Here is an 18,908-nt window from a genome sequence, read left to right on the forward strand (position 1 = left end):
GCTTTTAGAGACAGGGTTTTTCTGTATAGACTTAGCTGGCCTCCGAACTCACAGAGATCCACCTGCCTCTGCCTGAGTACTGGGATGACAGGTATGCTCCATCAAGCCCAGCTGAACCTTCTGCTTCTAATCCATGTGTCAATCAATCCCATCTTAAATAACCTTTCAAGTTTCTTCCAAGTATCTGCTTTTGCTCAGTGTAGCACTTCCCCTGTTGTTTTTGTCTATAGTGATGCTACAAAGTTCCTTCCACAACAACTGGTTGCGTCTACCTAGCAGCAGGATACTAGTACCAACTAAATAACAGGCCTTTCTCTCCCTGTCATCAGAGGACTTGCTGTGTCATTTAATGGACCTATTTTTTTTTTTTTTCTCACCAGAGAATCAGAATAACATAACTAAGGAACCCTCTTTAGGCTAATTTGGATAAGAGTTGGGGAGGACCTTACCAAGAGGAAGAATTGAGATGTGAGTGATTTTTTTCCTTCTTAGGTAGCTCAGGAGAATACCCTATCTGTCCTGAAAGAGGGAAAATTAGGAAAATTTATTTTCTCTTCGGTATTTTAATTGTAGAAGGCAAATATGTCAAGCTTGTGAAAATAGCCATCTCCATAACTGTCCTGTTTACTAGCTTATATTTATTGAGCATGGATGCTTTAATCTACCTTTGCAACAACCTATTTTATAAAACAGGTTCCACCTATTCTCTGACAAGTATATATTGTATGACTGTATCATTATTTTGTGTTATTAAACATATCAGACACTGATAGGAGCTGGGCACATGAGAGTCAACAAAAATGTTTTCAAAGTTTCCATTTTGTTTTGTTTTGTTTCTTGTTTTGTTTTTGTTTTTCTTGGAGACAGTATCTCACTATACAGACCTATCTTGGAACTCACTGTACAGATCAGGCTGGCATCGAACTCGCAGAGATCCACCTGCCTCTGTCTCCGGGGTGCAACTCTGTCAAACACTAAGCTGTTTCCCAGAACCAGTCTGGGGGAGGTCAAGGTCATTTTCACAGTGAATAAAGTTTAAAGTGCACGCTAACACAGCGTTTACCAGGTCGCCAAAGACTAGACAGAGGATAGGTGGTGCCAAGTGCTGGGAAGAAAGTGTGTATATGAGCAACAAATATTGGCAGGTGGGAGGGAAGGTCAGTTCTATTCCGGGTCTGCTGCTCTGAGAGCCAGAGTTCATTAGCATTTCAATCCGTCCTGACAGGCCTAGCCTCCAAGGCAAAAGCTGAACGCCTGCAGCTGGCTCGCAGAAAGAAAAACTACTGAAACGGTGTGGTGTGTAATTTACTATGGGAAGACGAGGTTCTGGCAGCCGGAGGAGCTCTCCTGGACACTGACAACGAAACACAGGCTTCACACAAAGCGGCACCTCTTTGAAAACACCAACTCGCGACTGAAACAGAAGGGATGAGGAACCACGAGAACACCACCCGCCGCTCGCCGCACAGCGGCTGCGCACGCCCTGCTCCGGAAGCGGAAGTGCCCAAAGAGGTCAGGTGTGTTTCCAAGATGGCAGCCTTCAGGGCGCTAGTGTCCGCCTGCGGGAGGCAGCTGCAAGGTTTCCTGGCAGGCCCCTCCGCGACCGGCTGGTTATGGCTTCCAGCTCGTGGGTTGAGAGAAGGTGAGTCCCAGGACCCAGCGACCTCCGTTACATGAGAACGGCGACATGAGACTTCCGCCAACTCTGCTGTGCCTCTCCCTCTCTGCGCGATTCTAGACATTGGAGGTGCAGCCCTCCGCGGGTTAAAAATCTAGACCCTGGCGCTGATGCTTCACCCCCCCGGTTCTTAGTGTCTACCGAAAGGAGGACTGAGAGAAAGGTCTGGTCATTTAAAGACAAGAGTATCTCGGGGTTCAGAAAAGCTACAAAGGGTTGAATGTTAATTCTCCCATATTTTCCTAATAGTGCCTTCCTTGATTAAAGTATGCCCCAAAGCCTACCTTTTTGTGAGTAGGTGGAGGCTTTTTCTACCTAGCTACTAATCTGAGAGATGGCAGCCAAGGTGCAAAGGCAATTGCCAGATGTTACCTCTGCATTTCGTTAATATTAAATATGGAAAGGTAAGCAGATTCTAGCATCAACTGAGAGGTTACTTATGGCTGAATGCTGTGTGTAAGTCAAGCTGTGTAAAGGGAGAAAGCATAGTTTTCCTGTGATGCCTGGGTTCTAATGAAAGTTATCCGTTTGCATGAAAGTACAGTAAGATTCTGTTACCGGAAATAGCAAACTCAGTTAGAAATGTTCATAAAGAGGATGTTTCTTGACCAGGCTGGTAAAAGAATGGAGCCTGACAGAGTGAAAAGGTCTTTCCGGATATTATCTTCCTTTGTTTTTTGTGGGAAGCAGGAAACAGTGACCGATGTGGTAAAGAAACGATGGGGCATGGAAACTCACTTTTAAAATTCTAGCACAGTACTGGCCAACCAGGGAATATTAGTTAAAGTTGAAAAATAACCAATTGAAAAGAGTAATCATTATTGACAGAGAGAGAGCAGAAAGAGAAAGAGAACTCAGCCTCTCAAGTTATGTGATTACAGGCACAACCATTACACACAACTTAGAAACAGTTTCTTTTTAGTTTCACGCAGCAATTTCATGAAAAGTGGCAGATAAGCTGGGTGTTGGTGGAATGATTGCCAAGAAAATAAAAAGTTCAGGTAACTGCCCTGGTAGAGTCAGATTAACTCATTAAGAAAGTCACTAAAGAGATCTTGTGAATGACAGAATGGACTTGGATAAGGTGTTTCAACCTATTCCCATGCTGTAACATTGGGGCTTAAGCACGTAACATTTTTGAAGGTAACTCCTGTCAGGTGCTAGCAGTTCCAAATTGCATATCCCTTATGAAATGCAGCATTAAAACGTCTTCTGTTTTTTGAGACAGGTTCTCACTGTGTAGCTTTAGCTTACCTGAAACTTGCTATGTAGACCAAGCTGGCTCTTAAGTCACAGAGATCCGCCTGCCTCTGCCACCTGAGTGTAGGCGGCCTGGTGTGCTGCCACACGTGATGGGCCTTGACAGTTCTTCACTGTGTTTCTTTACTATGCTTATATAGTCTTCTCTTTGAAAAGATAAAGAGGAAATCAAGAGGGTTAGTTTCTTGTGTAATTAATTGGTTTAAAGCCGGAGTATTTGAGATTTCACTTAAGAAAGCTGTTTCAGACAAAGTTTTGCTAACTAGCCTTGGCTAGCTTATAACTTTCTAGGTAGACCAAGCTGGCCTCCAACACCTGGCAGTCTCTGCCTCCCAAGTGCTGGTATTACAGTCATGCACCACCACACCGAGCAAAGAATTTTTTTTTTAGATTATTTATACAGTATTCTACCTACGTGTATGCCCACACACCATAAGAGGGCATGAGATCTCATTATAGATGGTTGTGAGCCACCATATGGTTGCTGGGAATTGAACATAGGACCTCTAGAAGAGTAGCAAGTGCTCTTAACCTCTGAGCCATCTCTCCAGCCCCAAAGGACTTTTTTTTTTTTTTTTTTAAACTGGGGAGTTTGTGGAATGGTGAACTATGTAATCAATCTTTGGAATGGTCTTCTCTACAGATCCTTGGTTGGTATCATTCCTGTCTATTAGCCACTGCTTAGACAGTGTGGTCTCAAGTCTAACTATTAAATTGAATTGTGGTGCCTTTATGTGAAAGTACTGTTGTGTTTGATATTCTTTTGAATCATCCATTTCTGAACTTTTAAATGAACCTTGTGGCTTTTCTACCTTTTAGTAAGGCACACAGCTGATTTCCATTGGTCTAGCTAGTATACTTGTCGTTCAAATAGTATTGTATGTATAAAATTTAAAGTGTGGAAAACAAGCTGAGTCTCTTGCTGAAAATATTCAAGCATCTTGAATATTGTCAAAGATAAAACTACATAACTGTAGTAAGACTTCATGAGGACCAAGTACCCATGTTATTGCTGTAAACTTTCCAGTGTATTGTTTCTCAGTGAGGGTGCACATCCATTCCACTCCTCCAACCCCCAAACATTTGGCAATGTTTAAAAACTCTTTTAGTTTTCACAACCAGTACTACCAGCATCTGATGAGTGGATATTAAATGTCTTACAAACATACAACTCCACAACAAAGAACCCTCTGCCCCAAAATGTCAGTTGTGCTGATGTTGAGACAGACTGATAGAAAGTTTTGCAAGAGGGCTAGGTATAATGCATGTACACACACCTTTTTTGGAGGGTTGGGGCCCACAACGGAGTCTCTGTATAGCCCTGGCTGTCCTTCAACTCACTCTGTCGAGCAAGCCAGCCTCAAACTCAGAGCTCCACCTGCCTCTGCCTCTCAAGCTCTGGGGTTAAAGGCATTCCCCACTACTGCCTGGCTTGATGCACACCTTTAATCTTGGCATTTGGAAAACAGGCAGAGAGAGGTGGATCTCTGTGAGCTGTAAGGTCGGCCTGGCCGAGAGTTCCAGGCCAGCCAGAGCTACACAGTGAAGCCCTGTTCCTGAGACAGGGCTGGAGGGGAGTGATTGGCAGGTACATACAGGCCCAAAGTGGCCGTGAATGGATTATGGAAGAAGCAAGACCGAGGGGGACAAATTCCATTGGATTCCTCAGGGCCTTTTTGCAGTGATGTGCTAGGTTTTCCGTAAAACATCTCCTTAGTCTTCCTGAAAAGTAGATGTTAGCTGTCTTTATTTTGTGACTGGGGGGATGCAGTTGTAAAGATTCAGCAGCTTGCTTAATGTCAGCTGTAAGTAGTAGAGTTGAGAGTAGAGGCAGAGTCATCCTCTCCAGTGAAATACAAACTTGGGGCTCCATGGCAGGCCCTCCCTCTGGTTCCCTCCTTTCCTAAAAGGCTCTTACTTGCTAAGGAACATGTAGTGATTCCATCGATGACAATGTCAGATTTAGCAAGGATTGTGTTAGAAACTTCCCACCTTAACACCCTTGTGAAGGAAACACATTCACAGCAAGAAGCCATGCACACATGAGTTAACAACCATGATCTTCAGGCGGAGTGTGCAGAAATGGTGAAAGGCCAAAGGGAATCTGCCTCATCTCTTACAGAAAGCTAAAAGGAGCTGTCTGATACGGAGAGCAGTTGTATAGCAAAAACCTTTGAGAGGAATGAGTAAGTTGCTGGGGGGAGGGGGGAAGGGGGATAAGATTTCAGCACTTTGCTAAAGGAAAAATTTGTTAAGAAGCAATGAGACTCATTCTAAAGCCCGAACAGTGACATTCCATCAGGAACTGCAGGGAAGAGAAACAGGGATCCCTTTAGAGAGCCAGAAACTCGAATGATGAAAGCTGAACTGAAGGAGATGCGGCACTTGAGAAAAGCAATTGGTGGCCAAAAGCCCAAGCAGTCTTGGCTGGCAGGGCAGAGGGCTGCCTCCAGCCACTCCTTGTAGTCTGCTTAGATCTTCGTTTCCAGAGATCCTTGAGACCTTGGTTTCTTCAGCTGCACCCCGCCATCATTTGTCTTCCGTCACTGCCTGCTTTACTAAACAGTTGAGTCTTTATATAGCCACGGTTCACTGTGGCTGTGTTTATGTGTCTGTCAAGGGCTTCTGCACCCATTACAGTCTCAACACGACTGTTGCAGGCTGCTATAATTCAGTTGTCTTGGACTCCATCCTAGGAGTATTTACTGAAGCACTCAGAGGACCTCTTTATGAGGCATAGGCTTTATTACCGTGACGTTTCCATACTTGCTTTTCTTCCCTCCTCCAGAGCAAAGCCTGTGCCTTACCCTTCGGCTGTTCCTCTGCCCAGGAGGTAGAGCGAGCTTGTTACCCACTTCCTGATTGTCAGTGCGTGGGCTGCCTCACTTGGGACAGATCATCTCATGCGTATGAGGAGTGCCTATCTTGAGAGGTTTCGCCTTAGTTCTGCTTAGAAAGCAGTGCATCTCTGGTGGCCTACTTCATGCTGACAAATCTCAGGACTCAGGGGTGGTTGCATTTTTCCTAAACAAGTTTATATCGGTGCCTGAACCTTAGTCCAGCTTTTCTTACCCACCTTCTCTTAAATGGAGAAGGAGCCTGAGACAAAATGGATCTCGGGTTTTGTTTGGTTTTGTCATGTTTTTCTGTGCACACTGAAAATCAATACTATTCTTGATTGTTATCTCCTCTCTCCAGGCCCCAGCCAGGCCTTCTCCCCTGCACTAACTCCCCACACTGATTAGTCCCTGTCTCCTGTGAGTTCCTTTGGTCATTCCTCTGCTTTGACAGATTGTCTCTCTTAGATAAGCATCTGCCTATTGTTTTACCCACGAGCTTCTAGAAGGACACTCACTGGCTTGCAGTTGCTGTGGGAGTGTTTGTGAACAGTGGAGCTTGCCATGGGCTTTGATCTCTATTCCAGGGGCCAGTGGGATGACTTCAGGGTTTGGGTCTTTGCCGAGAGTGATGTGTGTTTCGTTAGACTTGTTTACCTCATGGTTAGGGCCCAAGTGACTGGACCAAGAAGGAAAGCACATGTTTATGCTCTTTGTGTTCAGGCCATTGTCCTGGTGCTGACTTCAGTGTTATGAGAACGCCCCTCTACTTTTGTTTCCTGGGACTTCTCAGAAACTTACCCCACACACACCTGTCCTTGTTCCCATTCGGTTACCCTCAGGCCCTCCCCCCAATTTGAGCTTTCCAAAGTAATGAAGTTTCTAGGGTACCTGGGGTCCTCTCTGGGCTGGAGATCGGCCCGCCCTCTGCTCTCCCTGGTGGTCCCTGTGTGGACCATTCTGCAGTGGACACATCACAGTGACCTTCCCTCTACAGCTGTGCTGGCTTCTAGACTGACGACCAGTTTGAGTCTCACCCACATCCCGTCCCTGGGCTGGTGTCTCTTCTGGACAAGTAGAACCGTGTGTGAAGTGACGCAGTTTCTTTTATACACGAGGAACCTAGTTTGTTCCCATTAGTGGCTATAGTGCTCTCCAACGAAAGCCTCTGGGTTTTTCTGGCCATTGTTTCTCTTTTCTGTGTCTGCAGTTGGACACGGAAGGCTCTCAGTTTGGTTGTTTTGGAGTAACGATTCTTTATGAATGGTTTGCCCAGCAAACAAATGAGGACTAATTCAGGCAGCCTGTGTTCAATTAGGTGTCGGTCACAGAGCTCAGTGGTCACAGATGCTGACAGGGGCTCTGGTTGGGTTAGCATTGCCTTTTTTCCTCAGGCCCTCTTAATTGTTTATATTATGTTTTGCAGAAGCTGTATATGTTTATTTTAGAAAATATGTGAGGCGAAAAGAAAAAACAGAAGTACCCCCTTGCACCTCTGAGGTATAGCCAGGCCTCTAACACACCCCACAGCTGCCTGTGAGCCTCCTGCAGCCCATGGCCAATGTGTATTTGCAGATGGATAACTTTTCCTGGGAGAGATCTTTAGTGCCCACTGGATTCTTAGAGTCAAGGACCTTACCACTTTTCTAATCTATATTATTTCTTGAGTTAGCCAGAGCTGAGGGAAACGACAGTTTAAGTAGGGTTTTAGTATCTGGAGAGACAGTTTGCAGATTATGTGGACTTAAGCTTCCTGTTGTAGCAGTTAACAGTTAAGACAGTGACAGTTATTTCACTCTTAAACGTAGTATTTATTGAGCATTTGCTGTGTACCAGTTCTTGCAAGCAGTATTTCTAAACAAGCCAGGAACGTGGGAGACTCTCCAAGAACAGTTGCTGTATGTGAGCCGGCAGCTCTGAGTATCAGTGGCCTTGTCATTCGGTATCCTAGTTAGGTGAGATGGGAAATATGTGTAGCCTGACAGATGTGTGCAGCTGATGTTCTTGCCTCCGCTTTTCTCTTGCCCACCTCAGGCATCAGTAGGCCTGGGCTACCCTCAGGGTAGAATAGCAGTGTTCCTGAAGCCCTGCTGAACCTGCTGTCTGCAGGCTGCAGGATGCAGGCTCTTCCATCTCATTTCTCTGGTACAGTAACAGAACATAACCCTTTAGGGAGAGATGAAGAAGGATGGAGGCGAGGATTTCCCTCATGGCCAGTTTGATGCAGTCTTGACACAGGATTCTCAGGATACCTCTTTAGGAGTGGGTTTCTCTCGCTGATAAGCCACCGTTGGAAAACAGACAGCACCGTGTTTTAGATTGCAGACCCTCCAGAGACAGAAGCCACTTCAGTCTGCCTCACTCTGCAAAGGAGTATGTGCAAGCGGTACTTCTGATCCTTTTGGGCCTGCTGCTCCAAAGCTTTTGGGTTACTTTTTTAGCCCAGGCTGACCTCAAACTGATAGCAGTTTTCCTGCTGCAGCTATTTAGTTTGCTAATTCTTCTAGACAGAATCAAGATGAATCTCCGCTTCAAAACACACATACACACACACACACAAAAAAAAAAACTAGCCTGGATCCTTAATCCCAGAGAGATGCTGCAGCCCGGGTGTCCCAGGCTTGCCCATGGCCAGCCTGTAGGGCATAGTGCCTTGGCACTTGGGGGTGAACCCTGTCCCCAGCAGGGACCGTGGGAGAGTGCAGACTGGAGGCTCCTCTCCTCTGCCTATGTAGAATTTGAGCTGTTATTTGAAACTCCCTGTTCCTTATTAAATGGCTGACCTAATTTTTCCCCTTTATCTCTGTAGTGGTGGAGATCCAAGAAGGGAAGACGACTATAGTAAGTATCGCTGCGTTGGCCACTCACGACCTCCTTAACTCTCGGAGCCGCCTGGCTGCTCCTCTGAGGGGTGGAAGGAGGGAGGCCCAATCTGGACTCCTGGCTCCAGGATCTGCTCCCTCGGAGACCATAAATCCTGAAGTCTACTATTTTTCGGGCTGTGTGCCGTGGTATGGTTAATCAGGAACAGTTGCTGTGCCCGGGCTGAGGTATCTGTTGCTTGATTAAAGTGACCTTTTGTATGACAAAAGTCTCAGGGGCCTTTACTAATATGTTCTCTGGCAGATAATAAATCAGTTTCCTAAAGGGGAAACTAAGGCAGCATGGCAAGCCGACGAGTTAGTTGGCCCAGAGCCAGGGACCTTGCCTCCTGTCTGGAGTGACAAAGTACCCTTACGTGATGCTTTAAGAGTTGACAGTCCCTAGGCCCTAACCTCCCTAGCTGGCACCAGCTTTGTTCTCTGTAAGAAAGCTAGAACGAGCCTTCCACCTTCCCACCCCCCTTTCTCTCACTGGGCCCATGTCACCTCCCTTGGGGAGTCAGTCATGGGGCCTAGATTATCTCATAATCCTTAAAAGACAACCTTGTTTTCACATGGCCTTCTATCCCTCCAAGAAATTCCCAGCCACCTCACAGAGCTCCCAGAAGGCTCGGGAACTTCCATGTCAACCAGGAGCTTAACCTCTCTGGCAGTCAGCCAAATATAGTTAGTCCTCCCCAAGCCAGTCTTATCCCCAGGACAAATCCAGTCATTCTTCCAGAATACCTCCTCGGTCTTCCCACTGGTTAGCATCCACCCAGTTCTTCCTTTCAGGGAACTCCATCCCCTTGTGGCATTTCTCTAGTTCTCTGATTAAAACCTAAAACAATCTGGGCATTATTGTGCATATCTGTAATCCCTGTACTTGGAGAATCAGGAGTTCAAGGCCATCCTCAGCTATATAGTGAGATCAAAGCAAACCTGGACTACATGAGACCTGGTCTCAAACACCAAAAAAACTAAAACAAGCATTCACTTTATCAAGTCTATGCTCAAAAAAAAGAATGACATCAGCCTTTTTGTTTGTTTGTTTGTTTTTTGTTTTTTTTTTTGAAACAAGGTCTCTCTATGTAGCCTTGGCTATCCTTAAACTCATTTTGTAGACCAGGCTGGCCTTAAACTCACAGAGATCTGGCTGCCTCTACCTCCTGAGTGCTGGGAGTAAAGTTGTACACCATTACACCCAAGCTGACATCAGACTTTTGAAGTGTCTCCTTGCTTCTGCTTTTCTGGGTACAGAGTGCTCAGTGCTAAAGAGAGTGTTCCCTGTCCACTGCTACTGCAGCTGCTGTCCTGGGTCCAGCTTTTTCTCCAGCATGTTAGAATACCCATTATTCTTCTGTTGGCCGTTTCCGCTTCCTCTTAAAGACTCTGGCAGACCCTGTCTGGCTGTCATCTACCACATTCAAAACTAACTAGTTCACCACCAATAACAGCATCTCTCTGAGAATCTAATCCATTAGACATTCAGAATTAAAGGCTTCCTTCGCAGCTGACAGTGCTGCTCACCCTGACTTGAAATGTAAAGAGGGTTTTTCATGCGAGGCATGGATGTGCTGTTTGTAAAAGGGACCTGGAGACACTGTGGCTCTGGGGCGAGCCAGTGCATGTCTGGTCAGGTGCTGCTGTGGCTGACTGTGGGGGCGTGTCCTCCAAAATAAGACCTGGCGCCTGCTCCACCAAGTTGTGGGAGTTAAATGAACTGGTACATGTGAGCCATTCTTAGCACAGAAGGAGGTGAATAACAGTGATCCAGTGAATGTTAGCGCTCCCCTGGGGCCCTCAAGGTCCCTCCCAAGGCCTCCCATGCACCTTCAGTTTTCCCTGGCCCACAGCTTCTCTCTGACGTGTTTGGGGTTGCCATGGTAGAAGTGGGGGTGGGTAATGGTGCCTGGCAGAACTGAGCAGAACTTCTAGCCTCTTTCCCTTGGCCAGTCCCAGCCAAGGGGACTGCGCTGCTTCTATCCCAGTACCTCTCAGATCCATCTTGCTATGCTCTCAAGCTCACCCTCAGAGAGGCTGGAGCTGACTCCTAGATCATTGCTCTAGTACACTTAGCCTTTCCAAGGCTGGGTCACAGGGTACATTCATGATGGGAAGGTCATGCCACGTATGGCATCTGCAGGGTATTTAAAAGGTGTTATCCAAAATGATAGAAGTAAAGAGAACCACAATCCCAGAACTCAGGAAGCAGAGGCAAGAGGCTCACTGCAGGGGTGAGTTCAAGCCAACTGAGGCTACGTATTGAGACCCTGGTTGTTTTTAGAGGAGGGGGTGCACTGTGTTGATCCTCCTGTGTTTCCTGTGTGTTCTCAGGAGGAGAGAGGAGCAGCAGTACGCACAGACACCTGCTTGCCTTGCTGTTCACAGGGTTTCTCAGCTTCACGTTGGCTGGTGTTCGTTGTTGTGAGGGCTTCCCTGTACATCCTTGCTAGGTGCCCAGAATACCCCTTTCCTGAGCTGTGCGATCAAAAATGTCCCCAGACATGGCCAAATGGGAAGGCGGGGGGATGTTGTCTCTGGTTGGGACCTGCTAGCATAGACTCTGCTAGCATGGCTCTGTTCCATGAAGCTGGAAACTTCTCTCCTCTGCAGAGAACGTATAGGGTAGGGGGAAGCTTTCTTTGAGTAGCACATCTCTATGCCGTTTGGAACTTTTGATATGTATGACCAGCTGTCTGTATATGTACATGTGCATGCGGTTTTCTTGGGAGGCCAGGAAAGGACATCAGATGCCCTTGGAACTGGAATACTGGGAAACCGAAGCCCAGTCCTGTGCAAGAGCAGCAGGTACTTGTAGATGGTGAGCCGTCTGTCCAGCCCCCATTTAGAACTTATAACCACGTGCATGTATTAAAGAGGCGGGAGGAAGCCTGGGCTCAGGGCCGCTACAGCAAACTGCTGCCTCTAGTGCAGCAGATTTCAGCCTGTGGTCTCACCCCAAAAGACTCTCCAGAAACACAGACATGTACATTACCATTCATGACAGTAGCAAACTTAGAGTCACGAAGCAACAACAACTGTAATATTATGATTAGGGTCACCACAACATGAGGAACTGTATTAAAGGGTCAAAACATTAGAAAGGTTGAGAACACTGGTCGAGATACCAGTTTCTATACCTCCATTGTCATTGCTGTTTGGTCTGGCTTTGGGGCAAGAGTCTTTCTGTGTAACCTCTGCTGACTTGGAACTTAATGCTATGTAGGCCAGGCTAGCTTTGGACAGTTTTCCTGCCTCTGTCACCTGGTACTGAGGTTACAGGTATGCATCACCTGTCTGGCTATCCAACCACATCCCTGTGGCCAAGGCCCAGCATATAACAGCTAAGATCTCTACCGAGCAGGCAGGCCTGTTAGTTGCTACCATGAGACCCCAGAAGTATGCTGGCTGCATGAGGCAGGGTGTGCTCAGACTGAGAGGGCCTGCATGCCTGATCCAGGCTCTCACACTCTTACACTGGCTTTTTCTCCCCCTGCTTTTTAGATTGAAGGTCGAATCCTAGAAACTCCCAAGGTGGCTCCAGATCCCCCTAACCCCTCAGGCCAGTGCCCCATCTGCCGCTGGAACCTAAAGCACAAATATAACTACGAGGTGAGTGTGGACATAGAGACCATTACCCTGCACTCACTGGTGCCCTCCCCGTACAGTGACAACTGCACTTCACAAGGCCGTCAAAGACAACGCGCTTTGTCCAGTAGCTGTCAGCCTGGCTGTGTTAGACTTGAATGAGCTTTAAGAAATTCTGGGCTAGCTGGGCACGGTGGCACACACCTTTGATCCCGGCACTCAGGGAGGCAGAGGAAGGCTCATCTCTGTGAATTCGAGGCCAGCCTGGTCTACAAAGTGAGTCTGGGACAGCCAGGGCTACACAGAGAAACCTTGTCTCAAAAAGAAAAAGAAAAAAGAAAATTCTGTCCTGATGGCTGGAAAAATGGCTCAGTGGTTAAACACACTGACTGCCCTTCCAGGGGACAGGGTAGCACATAGTGGATAAAGCTGTACATATCAAGTTCCAAAGATTCCAGTGCCCTCTTCCGGCCTCCACAGGTACTGCATGCATATGGTACTTATACATGCATAGCCAACATACCTATATGCATAAAATAAAAATCAATAAAATCTCAAAAAATAAATTTTGGGGTGTTTTTGGTTTTTTGAGACAGGGTTTCTCTGTGTAGCCTTGGCTCTCCTGGACTCGCTTTGTAGACCAGGCTGGCCTCAGATTCACAAAGATCCCCCCTGCCTCTGCCTCCCCGAGTGCTGGGATTACAGGTGTGCACCACCACGCCCAGCTCAAATAATTTTTTTAAAGAAATTAAAAGTAAATATGGGGCTGGAGAGATGGTTTAGCGGTTAAGAGCATCTGCATCTCCTGCACAGGACCTTAGTTAATTCAGCTTCTGGCACCTACGTGGCAGCTCACAACCACCATCACTCCAGTCCCAGAGTATTCAGTGCCCTCTATGTCCCCGAAGGATTCTGAGTAGACAGGTGGTGCATGTACATGCAGGCAAACTGCTCACGCATTTTGTTTGTTTTCAAAGGAAAATCATTGCTCTTACAACTCAGCCTCAAACAGACCCATTCAGCTTGCCATTTTTAAAGTTCTCACAGGGCTGGACGCCACTGGCTGAGTTTGCGGCCTTGTTCAGAATGGCAGGGGTAGTTCTCACGGGGATGGAATCGGGTCTGGATTTGGCGCCCCTCCCCTTGGGTAATGAGGTGGATCACAGTGTGAACTGCAGACACATGTGAGTCTCCACAGTGGGTCTCCAGGCCACCCGATTGCTCTGCTCGTCCAGAACAGCTGCTTCTGGGAAAGGAGATGACCATGAGCACATCCAGCAGCGGGCAGCAGAGCAAGTATGGGGCCTGCTCCGAGAGGCCCTGTCCTGAGCAGTCATGGGCTTTATGTAGCTCACTTAGGTTTGGGGCTTTTTGTTTGTTCTGTTTTATTTTGTTTTTGAGTGTGTTTATGTGTGAGGGCACAGAGCACATGCGTGGAGGTCAGTCCTCTCCTTCCTACGTGGAGGTCCCTGGGATCAAACTCAAATAGTCAGGCATGGTGGCAAGTATATTTACCAGCTGAGCCGTTTACGACCCTTAGATTTCTGATTGTCCCTATGCAATAGGGACTTCTTTGTCCTTGCTTTGCAGTGAGGGAATCTCAAGCATGGGGAGTTTAACAAACTTGGCTGCTCTTACCCAGCACCAAGTATCGGAGCCGGGACCCACATTCCAGAGCCTATGCTGTGCTAACTGCTGCCCTGCAGACAAGATAGGACCAGTCCTGGATACCCCACACTTGTTCCTCAGAGCCGTCACTGGCGACATGGGCACTCTATTTTGGGGTTTCAGGTGATTCAGGCTCCAGGCCAGTTTGACCTTTGTTGTCCCAGTTCCCCTTTAAGGCACAGGATGACTGAGGGCAGAGATCCTGGTCAGGTGATAAGAGCAGGAAGATCTGAACAGAGTGACCCAACTAATCTCCTGGGCTGGGAGGGAGCCTTGGCTTCAGTCCACCCCCAGGCGTGGGGGCAGGAGCAGGGCACTCACCCTGCCGTGGGTCCTCTGCAAGTAAGTGCAGAGGCTGAGGTCAGGGCTTCTTGCCTCGTGGATGTCAGTGAATGGGCAGGGATGCCTGTGCTCTCAGCTGCTGCTAGGCAGCTAAGCCCCCACCTGCCCAGCCACGCAGTGTCGCTGTCCTGCTGGCCATTTCCAGGAAATTGATTTGGCTCTGTTGTTCCAGGAGAAGAAATTTAATTCTCTCCAAGGTAAAGGCTAAAGTTGTTTTTCCTTTTTCCCCTTTCCACAAGGAGCACTGTTGGCCCAGGCTGTGAGCAACTGTCGGCTGGCTTGGCAGCCTGCAGTGAACAGTGCTGAGGATGCATGCCAGCATGTTAGCTCTGGCTTAGCCCAAGGCTTGTTACCTGCTTCCGACCAGTGCAGGGCTGAGCGTTTCAGGCCTGGGTCCCAGGAACTGTTCAGTGATCAAAACAAATTGGCAGTCATACAGCAAAGGCACCAGATTGGTAAATGGACGGTGACAGAGGCTGACCTTGGGCCCTGGTAGGGGCAAGTGTTATTTAACCCTTCAAGCCCTTTATGGTGGAAGAGAGGGTTGTTCTTTTGACTAGGCTTATTCTGCACAGTTTGTTAGGTGTGTGGTGCTATAAGGAAGACCAAGGACCCATTCCAATCTGGGTAACAGGGCGTAGGAAATGTGGATTGAATTCTCAGCCCAGTTCCCTCCTCAGCTCATTTGCCTGCCTAGCAACTGAGCAGAAGCAGCTGTCTATGTGAACCTCACCTGTGTCATCTAGATTCTGGGGACTGAGATGGAACAGGCATTTCCTCTCTAGGAAATGCTTGACATGTCCCATCTCAGCAGAGGAAAATGACCCGCAGACATTTTACCACCAAGAAAGACAGGTGGAAAAACAGTCACTAAGCATTTCTGGTCACACTGATGTGTCAGAAGATTTTTAGGAGGGTGCCTGGGAGCCCTTTGGCTGGCAATGGAGAATAGAAATCCTATGAGTTACCGTGCTGGGACCCCTGCAGAGGACACCGTCCTAGTCCCCAGCATACATGCAAACCCAGCTGATGCACATTCAATTTTTGGTTTCCACTAGGATGTGCTGCTGCTTAGTCAGTTCATCCGGCCTCATGGGGGCATGCTGCCCCGGCGTGTAACAGGCTTGTGCCGGGAAGAACACCGAAAAATCGAGGAGTGTGTGAAGATGGCTCACCGAGCAGGTCAGGTTACCCGAGGCTAAGAGGGGCGTGGAACTCAGGCTCCTCTTCCCAGCCACTGTCACAGCTGGAGGAGAGGTGGTGAGCGAGCACTGAGCTTATGCTCCTCCCACCCCTGAGGTGTCCCCTGCTCCGCACTCCCATGGTCTTTACCCTTGTCCTTTCAGAATAATGGTGACTCACACCTTGTATGTTCTTCCACTCAGGTCTGTTCCCAAACCACAGGCCACAGCTTCCAGAAGGATTTGTACCAAAGAGTAAGCCCAAGCTCAACCGGTAAGAAGACATGAGTACAATCGACCCAAGCATCCTGTGGCTCTCACTGTTCTGGAGAAGCTGTCCCATGGGCCTCGGAGCCCAGGAGAGCTGAGTGTGTGTTGGCTGCTCCATTTCCAAGCACACCCACCCCTCTTCTGCCATGGCTGTCTTGTATGCTGTCTGCCACCTCCCTTCCTCCTCTCTCCTGTCCTGGAGGGACTTGACACAGGGTCAAGGAGGCTACTTGTTGGGCATAGACTCTGTTAATCCCTGTTGATATCACAGTGCATTGCTATGGGGAAGTCAGAGCACTTCCACAAACTTCGTGTGTCCCTGCTCTCTCCAGCAGTGCAGTCATTCATTACAGGGCAGAGCAAGGCCTTAGGCATGGGAGGACTGCCTGATAGGGCCACTGTATACAGCATCCCATCAAAGCAGCCTGTGTATACGCTCAGTCACCACCACTGCTCCCTGGAGTCCTACCAATAACAGCCTACACAACTTCTTTTGGCATCTTGAGCTATCCTGAGGTTTCGGGAGAAGAGATGCAAGTCAGGCCTCAAGCAGCAGCAGGGTGGGCAGGCTCCTCCTCCAGGGAGAGCAGATTCTCTCCTAACACTTGCAGCTCTTGCAGCTGTCCTCTTGCAGGTTCCCCTCACCCTCACAGGCAACTAGATCTGTAATATTTCCTTGTCCAGAGAAGAGCTGGGTCTGTAGAGTTGATTCTGCAGTTCTTATGCGCCTACCAGCAGCTCCTCTCTCCCCCTGTGTGAAGCTGCCTGTGGTGATAGTGAGCAAGGCAGATACTCTTCAGGGTGACTGAGGCAGAGCAAGATGGCTCAGCCTCCACAGACCTTTACAGAGATCCTACCAGACCCAGGTGGAGGCTGGGAGGCCAAGTTGCTAGGCAGAGGGTGTGAGCTAGGGCAATGCAGGCTTGCTTCTTTGTGCCTTGTCTCCTCTCCTCTCCCCTCCACCCCCCAACGGCTGAGCCAGAGCTAGACTGGGCTATCTTCCAGCAGCTCCAAGGAGCAGGGCATGCTCTGATCCATTTGGGGGCTGAACCCACCCCGAGCTTTTTAAGAGACAGCCGCAGGCCTGAGGACACAATCTATTCTGCCCTTGGGCCTTTGAAGCTAGGCCAGGCTCCCTCCCTTCCATCCGGTGTCCTTTAGTGTGACACAGGATTGATGATGTGTGGGGCTCTTGAGTTGCAAAAGGCCATCCTGGGGGAGGGGACGTCCCAGCTCAGAAGGTCCTGCCTCTGTACAAGGGATGCTGTGATTGCACCCAAAGGCCCCTAGGCTGCACTCAGGGCCCAGGCCTTACTCACTCCCCCCTGTCCTCAGCACCCTGGTGCAGCATTATATTCTCCAGCAGAGGGGATGGCGTCACCTCTCATCTCTGTGCTCAGCACAAATGGGGTACAGGCCAGACCTTACTCAGGAGAGGTGAGAAGGGGCTGCTTTAGGAAACCCTGAGTTCTCGCTAGAGCTGAGGTGTTCATAGAGAGCCGCTGCCCCATGTGGTGCAGGCACAGGCAAGGCTAGCTGAGGAGGATAGCTCTGGACAGTCTGGTCAGCACGGTCTTCTGAGTCCTGGTGAATACCCTATTTCATGGGCCTGCTCCCAAACCCTGTCTTCACCCCTCCCTTTAGGGAATGGGAGAGGCCATCTAAAGGGCTAGCTGGTGGTGAGGGGACCTATGCTGGACTAACCTGTTGTCCTAGGACAGCTGACCATGGAAACAGCAGCCCGTGTGCATGCAGAACCCTCCGCACAGTGGGTTTCTTCAGCCAACTAAGGAAAGCCTTGTCTTCCTGCCTCCTGTGCCCAGCACACACGTGGCATAGCATGGATGTCCCATGGCTCCCTCTCTACATGAGCCTAACAGCTGAAGGCCAGGGTCCAGAGGAGCACGCTGGAAAGGCATGAATCAGCAATCCTTTTTTTTTTTTCAGCCAAAAGATGTCAGCCAAAACATAAATTTTAATTTCTGCCAGGAATACTAGTTTTTAAATTAAGACGCTTTTACTTGAGGGTCCCTAGAGACGGCCAGGGCAAGTCTCAACCTCACATAGAACGCAGAACTCCTGGCCTTTGTGGCTGAACTCTGAGGATAAAGGATGGGCCTTTCTGGTCCTGAGCCAGGTTTCATTATGAACAGAGTAAACTCAAGTCTTGTGCTATGAGCCACTCTTCCAGGAACAATCAGGGCCCAGGCTATCCCCAAAGGAGGCCAGAGGGCCATGGGTGGCCGCCATCTTTCCCTGCCCCCTCCTGCTTACAGAAACCTGCTGGACTGGGACTGCACCGCTGTGCTCGTCCCCTGCTTCCCATCAGGTTGGGTGAGGGATGGGGTCCTGCGATGATTGGAGTGCCCCGGGGAGGAGTTCCCTGGATGCTAGGATATCTAAAGGAGCCTAGTGGGATGGTGCAGCCCCCACCCCCAGCCTTTACATTGCATTCCTGTCCTTAGCTTCAGTCAGAGAAGACCTTATTCTCAGCCTCTTCCTCCGCCTTCTCCCTGCAGTGTGGATGCACTCTGACAACTCGTAAAGATGAAGGGAACTGGGTCTGGGCTGCCTGACCCTGCCCGAACCCTGGCCACATACTTGTAGCAGCAAGATCTCAGCCATCTGTTTACAAAACAGCAGTTTCTCTGGGGTCGAGTGAGGAGGGTATCCTTTACCCTTTGAGAAAGGAAAACTGGTAAAAGAGACAGTGCGTGCACTGTAGCCTAGCCCCCGGGGGACAGTGTCCTACTCTTCCTGTCTCAGCAGGCTTCCTGTGTTCCCTCTACAGCTTCCTGACTCGCTGGGCTCCCAAGTCCGTCAGGCCCATCTACAAAAAAGGCCACCGTTGGGACAAGGTGGGTATGCCTGTGGGGTCACCACTCCTGAAAGACAATGTCTGCTACTTCAGAAGGCCTTTGAAGCTGTTACATTAATGGGAGCGGTGCTGCCAAAGACCCCGACTAGGACCTTCCAGATGCCGCACTTGGCCCTCCCATAGGACCACTGTCCTCCACAAACAGCACGGGGACGTTGGGACTAACCCCTGTTCCCTGGATCTGCCCAGCTGCAGTGCTGGGAGCCAGGGACAGGCAGGAGCTGGACCTCCTGGCCAGCGTGGTCCTCTGACTGGCTTAGGCTGAGGTCGGCGCAAGGGCGGGAGTCTTACCCAAGGAAACGCAATAAAGCAGGCTCTCAGCTTCCCTGTGTGCTTACAGAT

General features: G+C 49.0%; 1 protein-coding gene across 2 annotated transcripts; it reads left to right on the forward strand.

The window, feature by feature from the left end:
* Positions 1-1,208: 1,208 nt before the first annotated feature.
* On the forward strand, positions 1,209-18,905 carry Mrps18a (mitochondrial ribosomal protein S18A). Of its 2 annotated transcripts, XM_021640184.2 has the most exons (6): positions 1,244-1,642; positions 8,585-8,616; positions 12,144-12,251; positions 15,296-15,419; positions 15,623-15,692; positions 18,480-18,905. In XM_021640184.2, exons 1-6 carry the CDS (start codon positions 1,429-1,431, stop codon positions 18,622-18,624), a joined length of 693 nt encoding a protein of 230 aa, XP_021495859.1. In that variant the 5' UTR covers positions 1,244-1,428; the 3' UTR covers positions 18,625-18,905. The 2 variants fall into 2 exon arrangements, with proteins under 2 accessions (XP_021495860.1, XP_021495859.1); XM_021640185.2 differs by lacking the exon at positions 12,144-12,251 and having other exon boundaries at positions 1,209-1,642.
* Positions 18,906-18,908: the final 3 nt, after the last annotated feature.

This window comes from Meriones unguiculatus, chromosome 16 (assembly GCF_030254825.1).
Source record: "Meriones unguiculatus strain TT.TT164.6M chromosome 16, Bangor_MerUng_6.1, whole genome shotgun sequence".
Taxonomy (NCBI): domain Eukaryota; kingdom Metazoa; phylum Chordata; class Mammalia; order Rodentia; family Muridae; genus Meriones; species Meriones unguiculatus.

Coding starts and splice junctions, on each gene's coding strand:
- Mrps18a (XM_021640184.2), top strand. CDS start 1,429: ATGAGGAACCACGAGAACACCACCCGCCGCTCGCCGCACAGCGGCTGC. Junction 8,617..12,143: donor AAGAAGGGAAGACGACTATA/GTAAGTATCGCT, acceptor CCTGCTTTTTAG/ATTGAAGGTCGAATCCTAGA. Junction 12,252..15,295: donor AGCACAAATATAACTACGAG/GTGAGTGTGGAC, acceptor GGTTTCCACTAG/GATGTGCTGCTGCTTAGTCA.